This window comes from Nannobrachium achirus, assembly GCF_963921795.1.
Source record: "Nannobrachium achirus genome assembly, chromosome: 21".
NCBI classification, from domain to species: domain Eukaryota; kingdom Metazoa; phylum Chordata; class Actinopteri; order Myctophiformes; family Myctophidae; genus Nannobrachium; species Nannobrachium achirus.
Genome location: NC_137828.1, coordinates 39304307 through 39326390, shown reverse-complemented (window position 1 = coordinate 39326390; position 22084 = coordinate 39304307). Strand labels below are relative to the sequence as shown.

Here is a 22084-nt window from a genome sequence, read left to right as displayed (position 1 = left end):
TTCAGGCATTCCATTGATTTATCAGCCATTATGTTTTCTTCAGATGTAAACAAACATGGCTGCCATGTTTGAAAGAATGGGTTGGTATCATAGAGTATATATAAAATAGAGAGCGGACGAGCCCCGCCCCCACTATCATTTCAATGCAAGTGCTCAGTGGCGTTTTGAAGCAACGGCTACGTGCTAGCATGTAGCTAATCCAGGTGCATTCTGGGGGAAATTGGCCACTATTCGAGACCACAAATGACGTCACGCTGCTCTCCGCTCACAGTCTGGAGTGGAGGGGGCGGGGGCCAAAATGCGCGTTTAGGCTGCAGTTCCAACTTTGGCCACCATCGGGGCTCCTTCAAATCTAGCCCTGGGTTCTGGGGGCTTGGTTGGTATGGGGGTTAAACATGCAATTTCGCGATCGCGATCATGCCTAACACATTTCTGGAGGTCCAAAAAAACATTTTTGCAAAAAAAAAATTGAAAAAAAAAAAAAAAAAAAAATTTCTTTAAAAACGGCCCAAACTCGGGAAACTCGGTGTTGGCACAGCGTTGGTACCAATACAAACTCGGGAAACTCGGGGTTGGCAGTCTTGGCACCATATGTGTTAATTGTGTTTTTGTCGTTGCCAATTACATTTCTGTTTGGCCTTTAGTCTTTGAAGTTGCACATGGCAGATATGACACATAACCTAAATATACAACGAAATGAAATATTTGACATATTTGCCTTTATACTTAAAAATAACATTGAGAGTAGAAATAGCCACAACGTGTCGCATCGCAACGCGTTGTGAGCTTGTAGATCTGCTATTTCCACTATTTTTGAAAATATATGAACCTTTTCAACATTATGACGATTATGACAAAATAATTGCGATTAATGTCAAATAATTGCGATTAGACGATTATGTCACAGGCCTACATATCGTTGTTGTCGGGTGGAGAGGTATGTCCAAAATGTATGTCCTTTTTTGTTATTATTAACGATTTAAAATAGTGAAAATAGCCAATCTAGAAGCACACAACTTGTGCTTGTAGATCTACTATTTTCACTTTCACTTTTGTATGTCGTCGGGCTTTAATTTAACCCCTTTTTGTGCCTATCCCGAACAAGTTCGGCTTTATTTCAATCCAATACAATATTTTATTTGCTTTTTTAACTTACCCCCGAGCTGCTTGGAGCAACGTGGGGTGGTCCTTGCTCGTCCAGCGCTTACCAACGAGAGACGCTAGATGGTCTGACGATTTATTCCATTGAAAATGGTTTAAAATAAAGTTTAGAGCCCCCCAAAAAAAACCTCAATCTATACTGTCGGCGGCGCAACGTATTCCGGGGGTGCCTATCCCGAAGTAGTCCGGGATATTTAATAAAATGAATTATTTAATCGGAGGCCTCAACGAAGCCCCGGTCTAAACGTCCATCCATGGTCCGGGCCAACACTCGGCCATACACGGGCCGTAGTCGCGATAACGGCTGCATCGCGCCGCCCACTCCAATAATAAATCACATCTTTAGACAGGATTTTCTCCGGATTGTGTTCCCACTTCCCAGACCCAAAGAGAAAGTTTTTTGCGACTGAAATAGCTTTAGATCGGGCTTCTAAAGGGGTTAGCATTTTGGCTACGTATCAGCTAGCTTCCTCCTCTCGTCCCACATAGCATTGGCTGGAGTGAAATCCCAAGGCACTTGGGGACAGTGTCGACGGAAGCTAGAGCGAAGGTCTATAGAGAGATTTCTGGCACTCTAGCGGCCACTTGTGGCCCGGGGCAACTGTATGAGTTAAGAGAAAGAAATACATACAAATTTGAAACTTGGAGATACAAGGTTTCTGCCCAACACAGTGACGATATATACCAGTCCCTCCAGTATTCTGCCATCAAAGGTATTATCGACTTTCAACCTGGCACCCCTAGGGCATGTCACTTGATAGGCACACATCATCTCAAAACTCGAGGACCACGCAAGCCGCTAACGAATTTTCAATAATTCCTCATCTTGATTGTATCACACTTTTTGCTAAAATAATCATCAATAGTCAATTTGGGTTCACAATAACCACATAAAAACATCTGGGTCTGGGGACTGATAATATACACATTTAGACTAGTGTACACACACACATGCAAAACCATTGGCCAACATTTTTGGCAACATCGAATGTACTCACCCCGGTGATCATTTTGGTCGTCATGGACGTTATCAAGTGCCACAGATGCCTCAGGAAACGTGCATTGAAGGCTAAACTGTACAGAAGTCTGTGGGGAGTGAAGGAGAAGACATACACAGGTTGATACATCGGAAGGTTTTTATTGTTTACTTATTCATCCTCAAATTGATCTCTTCAACAAAAAGGAGAAGAGAAGAATTACGGATATATATCAGATGACACAGTCTCAGTGTGTAAAGCGTAGATTCGTTTTCCGTCTCCCCGCCCCCTAAGCTTGGATTGTTAACTTTGCCCAATTAACCAGAAGACACATAAAAACAGGAAAAAAGTAAATAACGCTGTTAACCAGTATTTCCCCCCAAGGAATTTTCCTGGACCTTTTCTCTCCCCCTGTATACCTAGTGAGCTCTGAGAAGAGATTAAATGAGCCATTAAGCTTTATTTAGGCAAGGCACCTTCCATTAGTAAACTAGTTGTTAGCAAGGGTATCGGGCTCGGGTCATAAACAGCCCTCTGGCTTCCTGCTGGAGCCCCATTTAACTTAATGGCCACGGAGAGAGACAATGGAGTATGGGGGGAGGACAAGTGTGGGGGGGGGGGGGGGCTGGCCCTCGACGTGACCCCAGAGCATCAGCATGCTTCCACACTCACACTGAATTACATGATGATAACAGAAAGGGGGGGGGGGTACTCCACATACCTCTCAATACTGGCCTGGTACTCAACAGGCCACAGCACCCAGGTGTGAAGCTGATCTTTGTTCAAGTGTGGTGTTTGCATGTGTGTCTATTATGCTCTGGCCGGGATTGTAGTGCCTTTTCACACCGAGGGTTAACAACAGGTGACAATAATGTGGTAAGTAAGCTAAAAAGCTAAATAAAGTGCCCCTGCATATAATGGGCTCTCTGTCTGGGAGAGCGGAATAGCTCTCTGGCACCTATAAGCATGCCTGTCTTTAGTGGGGCATCTCCTATTCACAATGCATGGAAGACGGTCACGGGAGGAAAGGTCAACGGGGGAGAAAAAAAAAAGAAGTAAGTGGGGGGGGAAACAGGAGCGAAGGAGACAAAAATGTAGGGGAGGAACAGGAATACAGTGGAGAAAAAAGAACGTCATGCAGAACTACACTCATGTCAATGTCAGAGGGTCCAATCCCTTACTGTCGAGCAGCACGCGCAAAATCATTTGAAAGGAATGAAGTATGGAAATGAGTCTGTAGAGGGAGAGTGACAGCCACCCTTTAATAAGGCTTGAGAAATGGTTTGAGCCGAGCCCCCGTCGTCTGTCAAGCTACTACAAGGCTCAGGAGAGTAGCGAGGAGCCAGGCGTAGTGCTCCAGGTTCTTAACAGTGATGCGGGTGTTTGATTGAAATGGGAAACAAAGCACTAAATGCCGGCTGACACGCTGATTTACGGCCTGCTAGAAAACCCAAACCTCGATTTCAATCATGGAAAGAACCGCTAATAAACAAAGTAGGGGCATCAAATGGGGGTTGTGTTCCGTGTACGCGTGTGCGTGTGCATGTGTGCACATATGTTGGGTAGCTTGATGAATCTCACCCGGATCATTGCATTTTGAAGTAATGAAAGAATTTGCATTTCAGCAGAAAAAAAGCCACTGAGCTAGGTTAGAGAGGGTGACACTTTCCACCATTAAAAAAAATACATACAAGAATGTTGAGCGGGGTCCCATTTCCCCTTCAATCTCAATATACTCCTGTGTTCAAATGATTAGCGCCATTATCTCATGTCAACTCCAAAAGAAACTTGTCGACCGTTCTAAAGCAAATGAAGCACAGGAGCTCATCTGGGGCTGACTTTCATCAGGCGGATGCCCGTTAGCGGCAGAGTGCTACGTTAGCCAAGCCAAAACAATCAAAGTGAGATTACACCAAACACCCAACACAGAACAATCAAATGTAGATTACACTGTACCCGACCAAAGGCAAACACGCAGGCTAGGTGCAACATGGCACTTTCTATTAAGTCAGATCTTTTTAACACCAGGGCTGAACCCACTGGGCATCTTTTGCCTTTGAACAGTGGTGTAAAGTAACTAAGTACATTTACTCAGGTATTGTACTTAAGTACACTTTTGAGGAATTAGTACTTAACTGGGTTATGTTTCCAATTTTCAGTACTTTTACTTCTACTCCACCTACTGTACAACTCAGAGGCAAATATTGTACTTTTACTACACTACAATAATTTGACAACTTTAGTTAATAGTTACTTTGTAGATTTAGTTTTAGATTATCACAAAACATAAATTAACTTCATTTCCTCCTATACAGATCCTTCTCGAAAAATTAGAATATTTTGTAAAATATCTTGAAACTTTCATATATTTCTTGAAACTTTCATATTCTAGATACATTGGACATTCAGTGAATGAACATTTAAAATTTTATGGAATACGGCTAATGAATATCAATAGTCCATATTTCAAAATATTACAATATTACACAAGACTCAAAACAAGGATTTATAATAGAGAAATGTCAACCTTCTGAAGTCAGAGTTGCTTTAAGTTCAGTGGGAAGTTTCCGAAGTAAGTTATGATTTGGGGTTCTAGGGCATCTGCGATGCTTTTTCACAAAATATTCAAATTCTTCATGCCAGTGCCATCTGAGAATAGCCATTCTACAAGCTCACAATGTGTCTCGATGCAACACATAGTGAGCTTGTAGATCAGCTATTTTCAAAAGATTTGTATACATTTGAAAACGTGTAAAATGGGACATTGTGCACAATTAGTATTTTCTACTTTTGGTACATTAAGTATATTTTGATACTGATACTTTTGTACTTATGTACAACATTGCAGTTCTGATACTTTTACTTAAGTATCTGAGGATCCTCTGCGAAGCAGGGAACAGCTTTCAGTCTCTGTACATATTCATAAAAAAGAGTACTATGGTTCTGGGCCGGACGGCGGGCCAGCTGACCAAACGGTCTGCTTTCCTCTCCTCTCTTTTTTAAAAGCAGTAAATCAAGCCCGGGATGCAATTTGCTCCCCTTAGCCTCTTGTAAAGCTATCCCGTCCACTCCTGCAGTGATTAATCTTTCTCAGTGAGCTAATTATTTTGTACAGATATCCGATAATGATGGAGGACGAAGGGCAGGATTTATGGTAAAAGCGGTGGGACGGAGGCAGCCGTAAAAGAAAAAAAATGAAGGGGATGAAAATACAGAGGAAGAGGAGGATGAATCTAAACTCTGTCAAAGGTATTTGTAAGGAACACACCCAACACCTCAAGATGAGGACACCCGATATCTCGTCGTTATCTGACTTTTTGGACGACAATCTGTAACTGCCAATTGGTGTCCAGATTTTTAACCACTTTCAACCTGATGCATTGTGAGATTGTAGATCGTCTATTTATTTTGAAAAGTGGTAAAATAAAATATATATTCTTTACAAAATATCCGTCAAAACATCGGCAGTCAGTGATCTCCAAAATCAAAATGGGTATTGGACACAAAAATCGGGCATCAATCAGGCTGATGCATGGAGACTTTTGATTACCGACAAGGTCGATTCATGCAGATCCATTATCCTCAGATCATTAGTATGGTTGTTGTTAGATATACCCAGGGATTTACAATGAATTGGTCATCATATCGCATCAGTAATATTGGCCTTAAAAACACAATATCGGTATTGAACCGATATCAAAGTAATATATCGGTTTAGCCATGTCAAGGTGTTAAGGTAAACCCTATTGGAAACTTGCAATACTGACCAATATTCCAATATCGTGCATCCTCAAAAAGCGTCAACCAAAGACATGCGTGCACATGTGTTTACTACAGATGTGGCTGTTTATTTTTCGTAGTATTTTCATTACTTCAAAATGCAATCTGTGTTTAGTTCATCAACCTGTCCCCCCCCCTCATCTCACACACACACACACACACACACACACACACACACACACACACACACACACACACACACACACACACACACACACACACACACACACACACACACACACACACACACACACACACACACACACACACACACACACACACACACACACACAGATGCTGATATACTCGCACATCAACTGGTAGCTTCCTGGTTTGGCTCCAGTAATCATTAACCAGAGGAGGTGATCGTCCATGAAGCTCTCAGTTTAGATCACCGTCTGTCAGTCAGAACAGCCCCCCACCCCCCAATTCTGACATCCTCGTCCTAATGTAATCAGCCAGAGAGAGAGAGAGAGAGAGAGAGAGAGAGAGAGAGAGAGAGAGAGAGAGAGAGAGAGAGAGAGAGAGAGAGAAGGGGGGTAAATTGCCCTCATCCAAGACTGACAGCTTCCCTGACATCCCTGCTTCCTCTGCCGGTTGTAAAATGTCAGCGGGTGAGGACCACAGATAACCGCCTGCCTCCCTTCACCGTTATTTACATCGCTGCTTACAGCACAGAAACACATAAAGCCACAGTTTCCCTCTCAATCAAGATGGGCCTGTAAACATCCTCACTCTCTAACGCAGGAGCTGAGCTCTCAAGCATCCGCGTGACAAATGAGAGAACGTTGACCGGCTGTGGATGTTTCCGCTGCATCTTTCGCAGTAAATTGCCTCTACGGCAGAGGTCTTAAACGTTTTCAGCCCAAGGACCCCTTAGTTGAGAGAGAGAGTAATAACGCTCCTTTTTATACCACCAACAATGTTGAACTCCGCTGACCCTCACGTGTGGCACAGAACTTGTCTCGTGTCATTCATCCTGATGCCTGCAGTTTGTATAAATTAATCACCTTGTATAAAAAAAGGCTTTCATTCGCAGATAGTCACTGGTCAGAACAGTAACACACACACGCACACATTTCTAACAGACACATGCCATGAAAAAAAGCATTTCTTGGCTGCAGCGAAGCTGATTCGTTAGACCAGTGGTTCTCAAAATTGGGTCCGGGCGGGGACCTCCAGGTGTCACTGAGGGGATTTTTTATTTGATATTTTTGTGGCTTTTCTGCCTGTGTTGTTGCATCAAGGATGATGATACACCAAAGAAGAAGAAGCTTGACCGTATCCTCCGGGACGGGTAACGCCTGACACTGTGGTTCCCCTGACACATCCCTGTGACATTACAGGTGACATCATGGTGATGTCAGATACTCAGAGCAGGGATCTCCTTATATGGGCATAAACAGGTGACATCACAGTTGTGTGGCTGGTTCAGACAGGGATCTCCATGTATGGGCATAAAATGGATTGTATGTTGTGATGTCATGGGAACCACTCTAACTGAATCCCTTTTATGCCCATAAATGGAGATCCCTGATGTCATCAATATTAAGCCCATATCTAACAGGAGGAGGACAGCCCATATCTGTGTGACTGGTTCAGACAGGGATCTCCATGTATGGGCATAAAAGGGATTGTGTGTATGATGTCAGATGTGATAAATTTAATAGGATTTTCACATAACGAATAACTGAGTAAGTAACTAAGCATGTTTGGGGTCTCACAGCATATCTCCATATACACAGTACATGGATCTCAATATATGGGTACAGGAGTCTCCATATGGGTAACTGGTCCGATATACATCACTAGATGGCCAAGACATAGGGCAAGGTCGCTTGTCGCCCTATCTGGAAGTAGACAGGAAACGGGGAGAGAGAGATGGGGAGTGACACCCAGCAAAGGTCGTCAGGATCAGCTTCCTAGGTGCCCGTACGCCACACCAGCCGTCCAGGCTCAGTTTATAACTTTTAACAACACAAATCTTTGTATGGGGGGGTGTCCCTGAGTCTGCCAGGCAAATGCATATACGTACAGTCCTCGACACGGAAAACATTCTAGGACCACAGTCACAGTGTTAGTCAGACTGACCTGACTTTGGGCACCATGAGACGATGCTGCACCATGAGGGTGTGACAGATGGAGGCCATCTTGGTGAAGACCTCCTCGCTGGCCGAGTCCCTCCACACCAGGTTGAGCAGGGCGTTGGTCTGCTCCTTGGTGTCCAGCTTGTGGATACACTCCTCCGTAATGAGCTGGAGGGAGATCCTGTCGTCCTGCCGGGGGAGCAGAGTAGGGAGAAAGGGGAGAAGTAATCGACCAAAGCTCAGGTTTCCGAGCTTTTTGTGGGCAGTTTATATCGGATAATGTGTTGTAGATCTATTTTCAAGACAATTGTGAAACATTTTAACAACGCAAATGTTGTGCAGGAGTGCCTGGCACAAATTATTCTCAGATGGGGGGTCCACGTCTAAATACATATTAATTTGGGGGGTCCATGACATGAAAAACGTTTGAGGAAAAAATGCTCTAGTCTAGAAGGTAAGTTAAATCGTCGCAGCAGCAGAGTAAGGTGTAGGCGTAAGAGTAAATGTACGATTTCCAATCCCATGCAGTGCAATGACAGCCAAGTGTTGTTGCATCAGTTGTTGTGTGCTTAGTGATGTGTGTTGTTGTGTCTCTACCTGCATGGGCAGAGGATGGATGCCACCATCATCTTCATCCTCTGAGTCGCTGGTGACCTCAGGTCTATCGCTGCTATCTGACACTGGCAGCAGGGGCAGCAGGGTCTGCAGCGCCCGCAGGTACAGCAGGAGACCCTCCTCCGATAGGGAACCTGACAAAAGCACAGCATTCACTCACTTCAGGTTCACATTAGGGCTATTTCAATTTAGCCTGGCATTGCCAGACTGATGGCGTCGATCCTTCTTCAGATTCCACAACAGATATCCCTCGAAAGCCTGAGTTACACTTATTTGTGTGTGTGTGTGTGTGTGTGTGTGTGTGTGTGTGTGTGTGTGTGTGTGTGTGTGTGTGTGTGTGTGTGTGTGTGTGCGTGTGTGTGTGTTGCCCAACAATAATAGTCGAGATACAAGCTCAAAAAGTTATGCGTCGCACTACGGCGTGTTGGGAGCTTGTAGATCAGCTTATTTTCAATGCGTGACTCTGGCACAGAAATGACTAATGAGAATAAATCACCTTTTAGATACTGAATCCTCTGGTGCCTCTCTATAAATCAGTCTCTGCTGGAGTTAATACTGCAACCGAGTCATATTTGCACCTCATAAACTCCCACACACAGTGTATATAAACATATACATAGGTCTACACCACACATGGGCAACATACAGCCTGAGGGCCAGAACAGGCCCACAGACCATCACAACTTTCTCAAATGAAAACAAAATGACTCTACTCAGAAAATAATCTGAATTATAATATAAAAGGTGGCATTATGTTAATGATGTTGGAGTTTTTAACTCCATTCCAATGAATTAATATTTACCATTTGAGTACATAACAGCATTCCACTGGTGCAGGTACTGTATATGCACTCAAATAGTTGAAATTGTTAAACAGTCTGCATTGAAGTCCATATATTTATAACAAAAAGCAATGCATTTCACCATTGACCTATGAGGTGGAGCATATCAGACAACTGGCAAATGTTGAGTGCAAGGTGGATTTAGATTATTTTATGTACGGTAATCTTTCACTGTAACCTCAGAGTACATCAGAATGTAAAAAAAAAAGAAAAGAACATTCTTGCATTATGAATCAAGGACCCAGGCCTTCTGGCCTGGCAAATAGATTATTATTAAGCAATATATCAGGTCTACCAAAGTCATGCCATTTTAACATAATTCAGCACTGCAATGTGTTTCAAGTTCAATTCAATAGGGCAAGGTGTTGCAGTCGCTCACATTATCAAAGTTAATGTGGCCCTCTGGAAAACAATGCTGCCTAACCCTAACCCACGCACGCACACTTACAACTTTCATTCATTTCACACACAAGTGTGTGCGCAACTGCTCATATACACACACACACACACACACACACACACACACACACACACACACACACACACACACACACACACACACACACACACACACACACACACACACACACACACACACACACACACACACACACACACACACACACACCTTTATTAATTTATTTATTCACAACAATTTTATTAATTTCACCTCTCACCCATGCAAACACACACAGGCAGTGGTGTGGTCTAGGTTTTTTCGAAGAGCATACAATAATCATTCCCTGCTCGTGGGCGTGGTTATGCTCGCATGTGGTCAATGGATGAAATGGTTAGTAGTAGAGGGCTGCACTTTTATTCAACATATTCTGCACGCCATATTGCGTATATAGTGTAACACAGTAGAACACACCAGTGCATATAAGCTGAAACAGTACATCAAGGCACATACAATCTTTGCACTTGTAAACAGACAGCATACACAGGTTGTCTGTCCATAAGAGCACATTTAAGCCATACATACCGAGGCAGTTCTCTCCTGCTGAGAGGACAAAGTAAAACAGCCAGGGGGCCTGGCTCTGTGCTGCTGAGGAGGAAACTACGGTGGCCTGCAGGGAATCCAGGAAGGCCTCAAAGGGGAACGAGAGACGCACGTCAGACAGTGCGGGTATAAAGAAGTGAAAGATCTGCTCTGTGAACGGGGCTGAGATGAACTCCTCAGTGAAGGCCGCAAACACAAACTGCCTGAAAGAAAGGAAGCAATAGGATTAAAGGGTGAGACCAAATAACTTCATATATCCCCCTAAATATCAGTCCATACTATCATATACACACATTAGGGATGGGGTGTTTAATCCATAAACCGTTTACAAAGGGGAAGAAAAACACTATCCATCTATACTATAATTTTGCGAATGTCTGAGTGTCTGTCACAGCGTTTCTCCTCAGTGGCTGGAGCAATTGATCTGAAATCGCATCACCATTAGCATATGAACACACCTAACATAACTGTGAAGCCCGTTTGTCACTTTCACAAATCATATACTGTATATTAGCATTTTTATGGTGTATCTACCATCCCATAACCCACACACTGCACATCATTTTGGAGCTCATATCTTTGAACGGGTAAGGGCTAGTTTAGGAATAATTAACCAAGACTTCAAAATAACTAATATTAATTTCAATATTGTATATAACTGTAACACAAGACTCTAGCAGTGTTACACACTCATTCTTTTTGTGACCGACAGCAGTTCTCTGGATTTAACACATGAATTAGTTGGACAAGCGTTTCATTCTGGGACGCGCATTGCTTTGAGATGCTATCGTGGGCTGCTAGTAGTGAAAGATGAACTGTTTTATACTCTTCAGGAGCCGTGATATGAATTATGAATGTTTAATTTATCCTGTTGGATTCACCCAACGCATACGTATCAAATATCCAATGTTGCTGGCTACCACAGAAGCTAACAAGCGACACATAATATTCTACATATGAAATCCAGGTACTGTTCATTTTTGTTTCAAAACCAAAGGCTTTGATCTGAAACCGTAGCTGATAAAGAGACATCTCTATTAAACCACACAGCAGTGGAACTCATTTCCAGAAAGACATAATGCAATCTGAATGAAATGAAAGGAGATATGCAATGTCACAATGTCTGGCCACCTTTAACTAATATATCACAGGTCAGGTAAAACACACAGGAGACAGGACCAAAGTAATGCCGACACATTGTCTAAAACACGCCGTTATGGAATGTGAAAACTCAAATCAGTTCATAACAATGAACAAAAAAAGAAACGTTCTGACAGAGTGGGCTTGTTCCTCCAGTGTTGTCCTGTCCTTTCAGCTTTGCGAGTGTTCCAATATTTTCTCGTCAAACAGAGCTGCTTTGTGTGGCTCAGTCACACATCTGGTGGGCCCGGCCAGATAATTAGCTGTTAGAGTCTGTGTGTACACAAGTTTCTCTCACTGCCACCCTGCTTTTCTTCAAAGAAGAATAGGACTCCTCTTGTCGTTTGTCATTAAGACTTTCTCAAATTGAGGGCAAACAGTTGATATTCTGCACTCTGGCGAGTAAGCGAGTCTAAGGGCCTTTTACTGCATGTTGTAAATTGGTCTCTGAAGCAATTACTGCCTTGGTTGGGCGTGATGGGTTTAGTGGATGATTTTAACAGTATACACTGCAGACAAAGACATTCTTCTCCTGTCTTTCTTAATGTTCTCCTCCCGTCACGATCCCCAAGCAGTAACTTGGGAAGTGTTGATAAGTTTGATTATTATGAAAAGATGTGCCCTCATCCATCCTCTACATTTAATGTATTCTCATTGTCATCATCTAATAATCAGAGCTTCCCAGAATAAGAATCCTCTCCCTGGACTACTGGCCACTTCACATGACCAGGCCACCAGACAAATGGCACGCAAATATTGGTTAATATCCATTCATCACATGGTGGGCACATATTACATTCTAAAGCACAGAAAATCTATGATAAAACAGTCAAAACAAAACTGTGGCCAGTGAACAGAGTGATTTATTTTTTGGTGTTTTTGCACAGGACCAACTTTATCTCGCCACTTACTGTAGAAGCAATTTTTTTAGAGCATATCATCTAAAAACCTGGCTCTGTTCTGGAGTCACTGCGTAACTCTACTTTTAACTAATGAGAGCAAATTCTGCATGTTCAGAGGGGGAGTCTAGCACTTCTGCTGGTGCTCGTGGTGGGGACTCCCCTTACAGTACATCCTGCACTAGAGAGTTTGGGTGGTCTTGTTTAGCTAAGTTAAGCTAATAAATAATGCAGATGTTTCTGAACCAAAAATATGTTTAATTACAATAAATGCCGAGCCATGAACCATTTCTCAGAGTCTTTGGTATGACTCGGCCAGAGATCAAACTCTGACCTCCCGGTCTCAGGGCGGACACTGAGCCTCATCTCAATATTCATGTACTAATTCTTGCAGATTCCCACAGTGTCCCTATCAGTAAGCAACTAATACAGCGTGCCTATCTATGTGCGAGGCCAATCCAGGCAATCGCTCGCCGAGCAACTCACTTGCGTGCAGCCGTGCACCTTTTGAGCCTCAAAGGCCTCGCAATCGGTGCCTTGTTGTTCATAAGCGTGCTAAACCGCACCCATCCAGACTAAACTATTTTTGTCCCGTACCTTGCGCCTGTTGTGCAGGAGGAGTAGGTAAAGTGCAGGGGTTTGAGGATGTGATCCAACAGTGTGCTTGCCATAGGGACAGAGGGAGCGTCACTGTACTCCAGACTGGCAGGTAGCCTGTGGTTCACTAGAATGTACAGTGATCTGTAGTATCCTGAGGGGGGAGAGCAAAAAGGTGGCAACAGATTAGTAGTCTTGATTGTGGGTCTAAAGACAGTGGGTGTCTGGTGTTTGGTATCCTCTTTTAATCTTGTGTTATTGCTGGATGTTCTCAAAGGGCCATTTGGATGCTTACATTAAATGTTTTCACATTGAACATTTTGCACATGCTCTTTGATTTTATTTTAAACAATATAAAAATAAACTAACTTACCTTTCTGGACCATAGAGTGCAAAATCTGCTCGATTAATGATCCTAAAGAGTTAGCGTCTAGAAGAATCGGAAGATAGGTTCTCTCTGAAGAAAAGATCTCCAGCATCCTCATGGGAACGGCAACATTCAAACTGTCGTCATCAGCGCTCTGCAGAAGTCTGAGAGATCGAGAGAGGAACCAGTGCATTGACGCAACTGCGGATGCTACAAATATTTAAAAATCGTTTTGTTTATTCAACTGTTCCTCTACCCAACGGGTTTAGCCAGTATCGATGGAGCCCTAATAATGTACCTGCAGCAGAAGCCCAAGATCCTCTTGATCTGAAACACACAAGTCTGCATCTCTGGACCCGCCAACAGCTGCACAAACTTACTGTTGTGTTTCACCAGGTTCTGACACATCCATATCTACAACAGAAATGCCAATGGAAGAAAACATAAGCATCAGGCAATGTCTGTTCTTAACCACTTTCCAAACGTTCAAGGTTATATATAAATATTTTTATTTTATTTGTTCAAGAAAATAGCCAATCTACGAACTCAAAATCTGCTGAGCTTGTAGATTTTTGACAAACAACGCCCTTTTATGATAAAATGTAAAAGGGAGAAAAGTATCCGTTTATGTCATTTTTTGTGTTATAAATGTTTTGTCGATTGTTTATGTACAATGAATGCTTCTGCAAAAAAACTATAACAAAGTGAAGTATAAAAATGGTTAAATATGTTGACTTAGATTTCATTGAAGAGCACATCATACTCACCAATCGATGTGCATCCACACATTGTCTGTAGAAAAAAATGAGTTGTCTTGTTAGGAGAGTTAGACTTCCACTGTCCACCCCACTTGACTGTGTCTGGCTGACACCCTCATCAAACATGGTCCTTTGAATGGCATACTGGAAAATAAAATGCCAGAGGTCACACACACACACACACACACACACACACACACACACACACACACACACACACACACACACACACACACACACACACACACACACACACACACAAAGAGAGAGAGTGAGAGTGAGAGTGAGTGCTATTATTTAGTGTGTGCGGATTGTTTTCATTGAAAACATAACTGTCACAAGAGAATGTGAATGATCTGTATGGTTGTGTTTGGCCAAGATGGATGGTGATAGATCAATAAAGTGAATGGAAAGTGATGAGGACATGATGTGATGGTGAAACTGAAACAAGCCAGGCCTTTGGGAAGTTGCAAATGGCTGCAGACTTACTTGCCGCTTGCGATCCAGATACCCACGTATGTAGGACTGAATGATAATGGCATTCTTCAGTCTTCTCCTTTCATCCTGACAGTAACAGAATGATACTTGTTAAAGAAGAACATCCAATTCCAGAACTTTTTGGTTCCGTCACCTTCCTAAGCCATTTGCCCAAAACAGCAGCTCTACAAGCTCACAACGCATCACACTGCGATGCATTCTGAATACAATTTGACACAATATATTTGAGGGAGGTTCCCTGCTTCATCTCTCTCTCAGCTAAGGGGTCCTCATTAGCCTGAAAAGCTTTAAAGACCCTTGATATAGGGTATATTTTATACACCTACACATTGGATGAACCGTATTCTTCATCCGTATTAGTATGGACAATATTATTTGACGTTCAATATTCAACAATCAAGACACTAATTGAATGACCTAGTTGTGCACATCTTGTGCTAACACAACACACGCGCAGACTTTAATACCTCTCTTTTCCTTCGTTCTTCTTGAGTGCGGTGCAACAAAGATGCTTTTTCCTCCTGGAAAGCAAAACAGGAAATCTTGGCAATGACAAGCAAGTCCAACGTGCAACAGAACACTATACAGTATATGAATTAACACATAAGTCAGTTCTCTATGTCAGTGTTTCCCAAACGTTTTAGCCCATGACCCAAAAGAGAAATTAGACATTCGCCCAGGACCCAAACTAGTGAAAATAGCAAAAGCTCACAATGTGTCTCTTCACGCAGCGATGAGAGCTTGTAGATTGGCTATTATCATATATTATTTATGGAATTTCTTAGACGTGTTTGCTTGTTTGTTTGAAAATTTATAAAATTCTTCCATTTCTAAAAAATAAAATGATATATTCCAAATATTATATACCAGTATTTATTTTATGTAGGAAAAGAAAATGGGATTTTAACTCGAGTCGTGACCCACAAACGGGTCTCGACCCAGTGTTTGGGAGCCAGTGTTTAGTATGTGAAACGGCACATGCTGACTCTGTCTGTCTGGACGTGTACACTTTTTTACGGTCTTATGGGTTTGCCGCTCTGACATCACACTCCGACGTCACTGTGATGTCAGGAGAACCAATAAAAGAATGAGTTTGCCGCTCTGACATCACGCTCTGTAATCACAGTGATGTCAGGGGAACTACACTAACAGAATCCCTTTTATGCCCATATATAGACTAGAGTTCCCTGATGTTATCAATTAAGCCCATATCTTACAGGACTTTATATGGGAATGCCCATATATGGAGGCCACATCGGCCACATACCACTCTAACAGAATCCATATACGGTAAAGACAGATGGCCAAAACAGCCAATATCTGTGTGGCTGGTTCTACAGATAGGGATCTCCATGTATGGGCATGAAATGGATTGTATGTATGATGTCAGATGTCATAGGACTTTCACATAACGAATAACTGAGTAAGCACGTTTGGGGTCTCACAGCATATCTCCATATACAGTACATGGATCTCCATATTGGTACCAGGGGTGTCCATACAGTATATGGAGATATATATACATCACTGGCCAGATGGCCAAGACATGGCTTGTCGCCCTGACGCGTCTTAATAGTATGTCTATTATCTTGATTGATTATTGCCATCTTGTTGATGAAATGAATACATAGGAGTAGGACCATATTGGAAACGAGTCCCCAGGACTTTTTTGTATTTTACCCTTAATATCTGACTGTACCACGTGCTGTTTACATTTCAGACTAATAAAGTATTTAATCAATCAATCTAGAAAGTTCACCTTTCTCATCAAGTCAAACAAAGGGTGTTACCTTTCTACTTGCTCCTCCAAGTGATACATTGGGTCTCGTTTTGAAATCTCCTTCAAAGCTGAACATTGTTACGATATTTCCATTGACTGGCAACTTTATTCAGAAGTTGTCGCTGCTATCTGAATAAAAAAAATAGAAGAAAGACAACTTATTTGAGTAGGAGTCTTCTCATCGTTTGTGCATACAGCCTGTCAGCCTCTAGAATAGATCATATTCACAAATTAGCACAGTAAACAAGAGCGTCCATGACGTGACACTGTCCGGGATCCGTTATCGGTTCTCCCATGTCGCTGTTTTTAACCACAAAAGTGCGACGGTTGGAAAAAGCAAACCAACTGGACGTTATGAAGGCAGGTTAGCTCAATCGCTAACAACAACAGCTAGCCGTGTAGTTGGCTAATAGTGACTCAGCAGCTGCTGTCAGGCTTGTAAACGCTGCCATAGCCGTGTGCATCTGATCAATGTGAGCACCGGACACAAGCCTCCAGCCTCCGGAGGACCGACCTGCTGTCCTGTGTGTCAGTCGTGTGTACGCGACATGATTTTGTTGACATTAGCATATTAGCCGGCTATAGCATCTGCCAGACAGCAGCTAGCGTTGAGCCATGCTAACTTGTCATCACGGGGGGATTCCTTTTCTGCCCGTAAATGCCCTCTCTTTGACATTTCTCCTGTCTCGAGGCACACAACACAGCTGAGACGAATGTGTAAATAATCTATGAATGGTTTTGTTTTATTACCTTTGAACACTGAGTAAGGAGGGAAGAACACAACTCTACTAGGCGACAATTGTAAAGAATTGTCTGGTCTTCTTTTTCCTCTTCTCTCTGTGTCTCAAATCAATCATCAACAACAAAACAGAGAACAGCCTGTTACGCTATATCCGCTTCCGGTAAGGCAAGGAAGCTGATTGGACAAGAGTAACGTCAATAACATTGTGGTGCCTCCTCTCTCCAAGCCGGTGTGTGCTTTTCATGCCAATAAAGCTCATTTGAATTGAATTGAATTGTGTGCCTGTGGCTGTACCAATCAGTGCCAGTGGTGTAAAGTAACTAATTACATTTACTCGGGTAATGTACTGTACTTTAGTAAAAAGTTGAGGTACTAACTTTACTGGAGTATTTCCAAATTTCAATACTTTTTACTTCTGAGTAAAATATTGTACTTTTACTCCACTACAATTTTTTGTTTGTTTATTTACAAGTTAGCCTACCTTTGCAGATATAAATTATTATATTAAAAAAATAGCCAAACTACAAGCTTGTAGATCTGCTATTTTCAAACATTTTAGTACTTTTACTTTTGGTATGGTAGGCTTCAAAGGTTTAAGTATATTTTGATGCTTTGGTAGGCCTACTTACCGTACTTTTACTTTCATTTCAATGGAAATGGAAATGGAGCGGATTTGTAGTGGTGCTACTTATAAAACATTTGAGTACTTTTTCCACCACTGGTAGTGCCGTATTCTGTAGCTACAACAATTTCAGATGTGTGTGTGTGTGTGTGTGTGTGTGTGTGTGTGTGTGTGTGTGTGTGTGTGTGTGTGTGTGTGTGTGTGTGTGTGTGTGTGTGTGTGTGTGTGTGTGTGTGTGTGTGTGTGTGTGGCCTGTGTGGGTGTGGGTTGATTGCAGCTCTTCCATGTTCAAAATCGACTCCTTCAAGACAATTGCCTGGTAGTCTATAACATGTTGTTCTCTCGTGTATTATTACAGCCATACAAATCTAATTACGATGCAATAACGCACCGACAATTAAAATGGACACTGTATTTAAAATTACGATTGTATCTAGTGTATGACGATTGACTAACCTATGCAAATCATTATGTAACAGTTGTAGCCTATTTATTATCATAAAATATAATATTTTCTACCTAGGCTGCACATTATTGCCTCACTGGAAGCTCTCTACTGCAGCCTATATTGTGATTGGCAATCACTGCAAATGATCAGAGATGTGTGTGATGAATATGCATTGTCTCTCCAAAAATCTGGACACTGCAATTAGATTAAATGGCCTCCTCCTCCTCCTCCTCCTCTTTCTAGTGCCATGTGCTTGTACAAATGTAAACTAAATGAATGAGGAAGCATTTACATATATGTGACCACACAGACCACTATTGTATTTTAAGATTTATTACAGATGAAAGTAACCATATATTGTGTGCAATTAGCTAAGAGGAGCATAGGCCTAATGCTGCATGCTTGTATCAAATTAGCCTCAACAACACACCTTTTATTCTGCCTCCTAATATACCTCACATAATTCTAAATATTGGGATTGCTATATTGGCCAATCAGTGGACAACTGCCTGGCTTATGTTTTCCAGTATACTTTTCATTCTCAAATGCTGTGACGTGTCGATCTGTGTCTTAAAATTGCATTCATGCTATTCAATTAACTTCTGGTGTTGACTCAAGAAATACCAAATACACCCACCAGTTTACATGCTGTTCACATTTTAAAATTTGACAAGTAGGTCACCACAACTAGGCAACTGTTTGACACAATACCCTAAATAGCAATTTAAGGGCACTGCAAACCAAGACATTTTGATTTTTGGGGCTATATGGGAATGGATATGATATGAATACAAACCTATAACCTACATGGGGAGTACATTTCGGCTAATAAAATGAAAGTCAACAATATCCTATAGACCAAGGCCAAGGATGTATTGATATCAACCCGATCAAAATGAATACAAATGTTTTATAAGCTGCCATATAAGTGGACGTGGTAGCCTATAATAGGTGAAATGTTTGAAATAAGCTGAACAAATAAATACATAAATAAATAAAAGAAACAACAACAGCCTACTAAATAATAAATGATCAAATAGCCTATATAACGAGTCCAAATTTCAACATCAATGATGATAAAGGAGATGTTTAAAGAAATGTAACACTGTTACTTGCACTTTCCTAACAAATGTATTCTTGTTAGTTGTATAATAGGTTATATTAGCCTATATGCCCTACAAGTTGTAAAGAAATGCATAAGCATTGCCTTGCTTATAATAGCCAATAATAATTACAGCCGTGAGCCGTCTCCTCTGATACCAGGTGACTCTTTGATTTGCATATAAAGGCTTACACATAAACATATACATGACAATAAGTCAATAAGTGAGTGGTTGGACAATAATATTATAGCTACTATAATAGGCCTATACGCTTATTGAAGGGCTGAGGTGCGGGCACGTATCCGTCAAATTAACCTACAATTGAATGTTATGCTATTATGCTCACCTTATTTTTCTTTCAGATAGGCCTATCGGGCGGCCTCGGCGATAACTCCTTCAGCAGATTAAATATATGAAATGGTTATGAGACCACAAATGTTTTTTAAAAGCAGCATTTCACGGCAGCGGGCGTTTGCAGCCCCAGTTTAATTGCAATGTATTTATTGCAATAAAAGAGACAGTGCGGGTCCCTTTAAATTGCCTTTTCATAATGAACACATTTACCGGGGGTAATTAATATATAAACTATCCCGATTTGTCACTTTGATTTGTATTTTAGTTAATTGTGAAAGTAATTACGGAGCAAATTAACAGCTTTCAGGAAAGACCGGGGTTTTAGGGTCCGTTTCCATCTACGGGCAGTATTAATTTTCTCTCCCCTAGATGTGATGAAAAGGAGCGATAAATCTAGGTGATCGGTACAGGCCAATACTAAATGGCTCCATATTTCAACGGGTGCTTTAATAGAAATATTCATGCGGCCCCTTAATGAAATTAAACCAGTAAGAAGGGACACAGACAGCTCAGTTCAGGCGTGTGGGATGCACGACCAAAACTATAGCCAAGCATATTTTAGGTCCGGCTGGTTTTGATCAGGTAAAAAGCTTCTACATTATTGATGAGGCAACTTTCGGGAATCGGAATCGGTTATAGATTAAATGTTCCAAGGTGAACATAATAGCCTAGGCTATATGTTGCCCTTTCCTTTTGTTGTATTTGTGCAGTGGTGGAAAAAGTACTAGGCCTATAGGTTTACTTAAAAGTGTCCCGAATTAACTTGAGTAAAACAAAACGTATTGGAATAAAAAGTGTACTTAAAGTAGAACTACCAAAAGTAAAAGTAGGCCTATACTCACTGTGCAGAATATCCCATTTAAAGTTTTCAAATGAATAGGCCTACAAATCTTTTGAAAATCTACAAAAAACAATGTGTCGTGATGCAACCAATTGTGAGCTTGTAGAATTTTGCTTATAGGCCTACTTAGTTCACTGGTTTTGATCATGAGCTCATTTTATTTGAGGAGGCAACTGCAAAAAAAAAAAAAAAAAAAAAAAAAACGCATCTTTCGGGAATCGGTTATAGCTTATGAGTTATGAGGTGAACAAAGGTGAACATAATATGGTCCCCTTTCCCTTTGTTTTGTGTGTGCGTGCGTGCGTGCGTGTTTTGGAGGGCGAGGTCTGCCAGAGGCATGAAGAGCCTCTCCATCCATGTTTAGCTCTCTCACACTCTCACACACACACACACACACACACACACACACACACACACACACACACACACACACACACACACACACACACACACACACACACACACACACACACACACACACACACACACACACACACACACACTACACATCAATCTCGTGGTTATCATTCCGTAATCGGTCATGATCATCAAGGTTTCCAATTAAACGGCGATCCTTTACTTCAGAGCTTACCCGGTGACTTGTTGATTTCCCCCGAGCAAATAAACGTCCGTCCGCCTCCCGTGTGAGCGTGGTCAGCTGATGAATTGACAAAAAAAAATCTAATCAGCTTTATTGGTAGACAGGTTAAGGGCAACAGGGTGTCAATAATTCTCATTCTGACCCCCTCTTCCATTAACTTTAAGTGGCTTATTAGACCGAAGCCACCCCCGAGTCACAGCTCTATTAGGCTACATCTTTTTCTTCATCACACTCAGCGCTTTCAATTACAGACATTTTGTCGTGGTTTAGTTGTCCTCCTTTGCTTCATGGCAAATTGGCAATGAATTCTAAAGTGGCTTGTAAGTGAAGAACATTTATATTGAGTGGTATAGGCAATTAGGCATGCATGCCTTCTTTCCTCACTTGCATTTCATTGAATGAAAATATATATATTATAAGTTCCCCAATACAATATAAATGTGAGCGTTTCATTTTAATCAGAGACATTTGTTATAGCCTAGCTATAACTCAATATTATCCGCAATATTTTTTCAAATATAGGCTCAACACTAACACGTCTCGAAGCTGAAAAGACCTCGTTTGGAGTTGATTTGTTGATAACAGAGTTGCAGTTACTCGCCACTTGATTTGGAGATGACTGACAGAAGGTGCTTTTAGTGAAATTTCCCTGTTGGCCTGCATGTGTGCAGGTTGCTGAGGTCACACAGATGAGATGTTCATTCTTTTCTGTGGGCTTTTCTCTCTCAGTAACATAAGGCTATATATAGGCTAGTTATTTTGTAATAGATTATTTGTAATGTAAATTAAATTAACAATGCTAATAAGCTATTTCGTATAGTATATGGTTAAACGTGCCTTCTTCGATAAAATGCGCATGTTGGGCTATATAA

The 22084-nt window shown here is 41.6% G+C and overlaps 1 protein-coding gene across 1 annotated transcript in view; it reads right to left on the bottom strand.

Moving 5' to 3' along the window:
- The window catches only part of ube3c (ubiquitin protein ligase E3C), a 45081-nt gene extending 27734 nt beyond the window's left edge, over positions 1-17347 (bottom strand). The window contains exons 1-12 of the mRNA XM_080751761.1: positions 17252-17347; positions 16512-16630; positions 15189-15242; positions 14713-14787; positions 14233-14367; positions 13764-13879; positions 13472-13629; positions 13099-13252; positions 10445-10665; positions 8603-8754; positions 8010-8194; positions 2160-2247 (exon numbers count right to left, since the gene is read on the bottom strand). Coding sequence (XP_080607887.1) covers positions 2160-2247; positions 8010-8194; positions 8603-8754; positions 10445-10665; positions 13099-13252; positions 13472-13629; positions 13764-13879; positions 14233-14367; positions 14713-14787; positions 15189-15242; positions 16512-16577 — 1404 coding nt within the window. The 5' untranslated portion in view covers positions 16578-16630; positions 17252-17347. The remainder of the gene's footprint in view (positions 1-2159; positions 2248-8009; positions 8195-8602; positions 8755-10444; positions 10666-13098; positions 13253-13471; positions 13630-13763; positions 13880-14232; positions 14368-14712; positions 14788-15188; positions 15243-16511; positions 16631-17251) is intronic.
- Positions 17348-22084: the final 4737 nt, after the last annotated feature.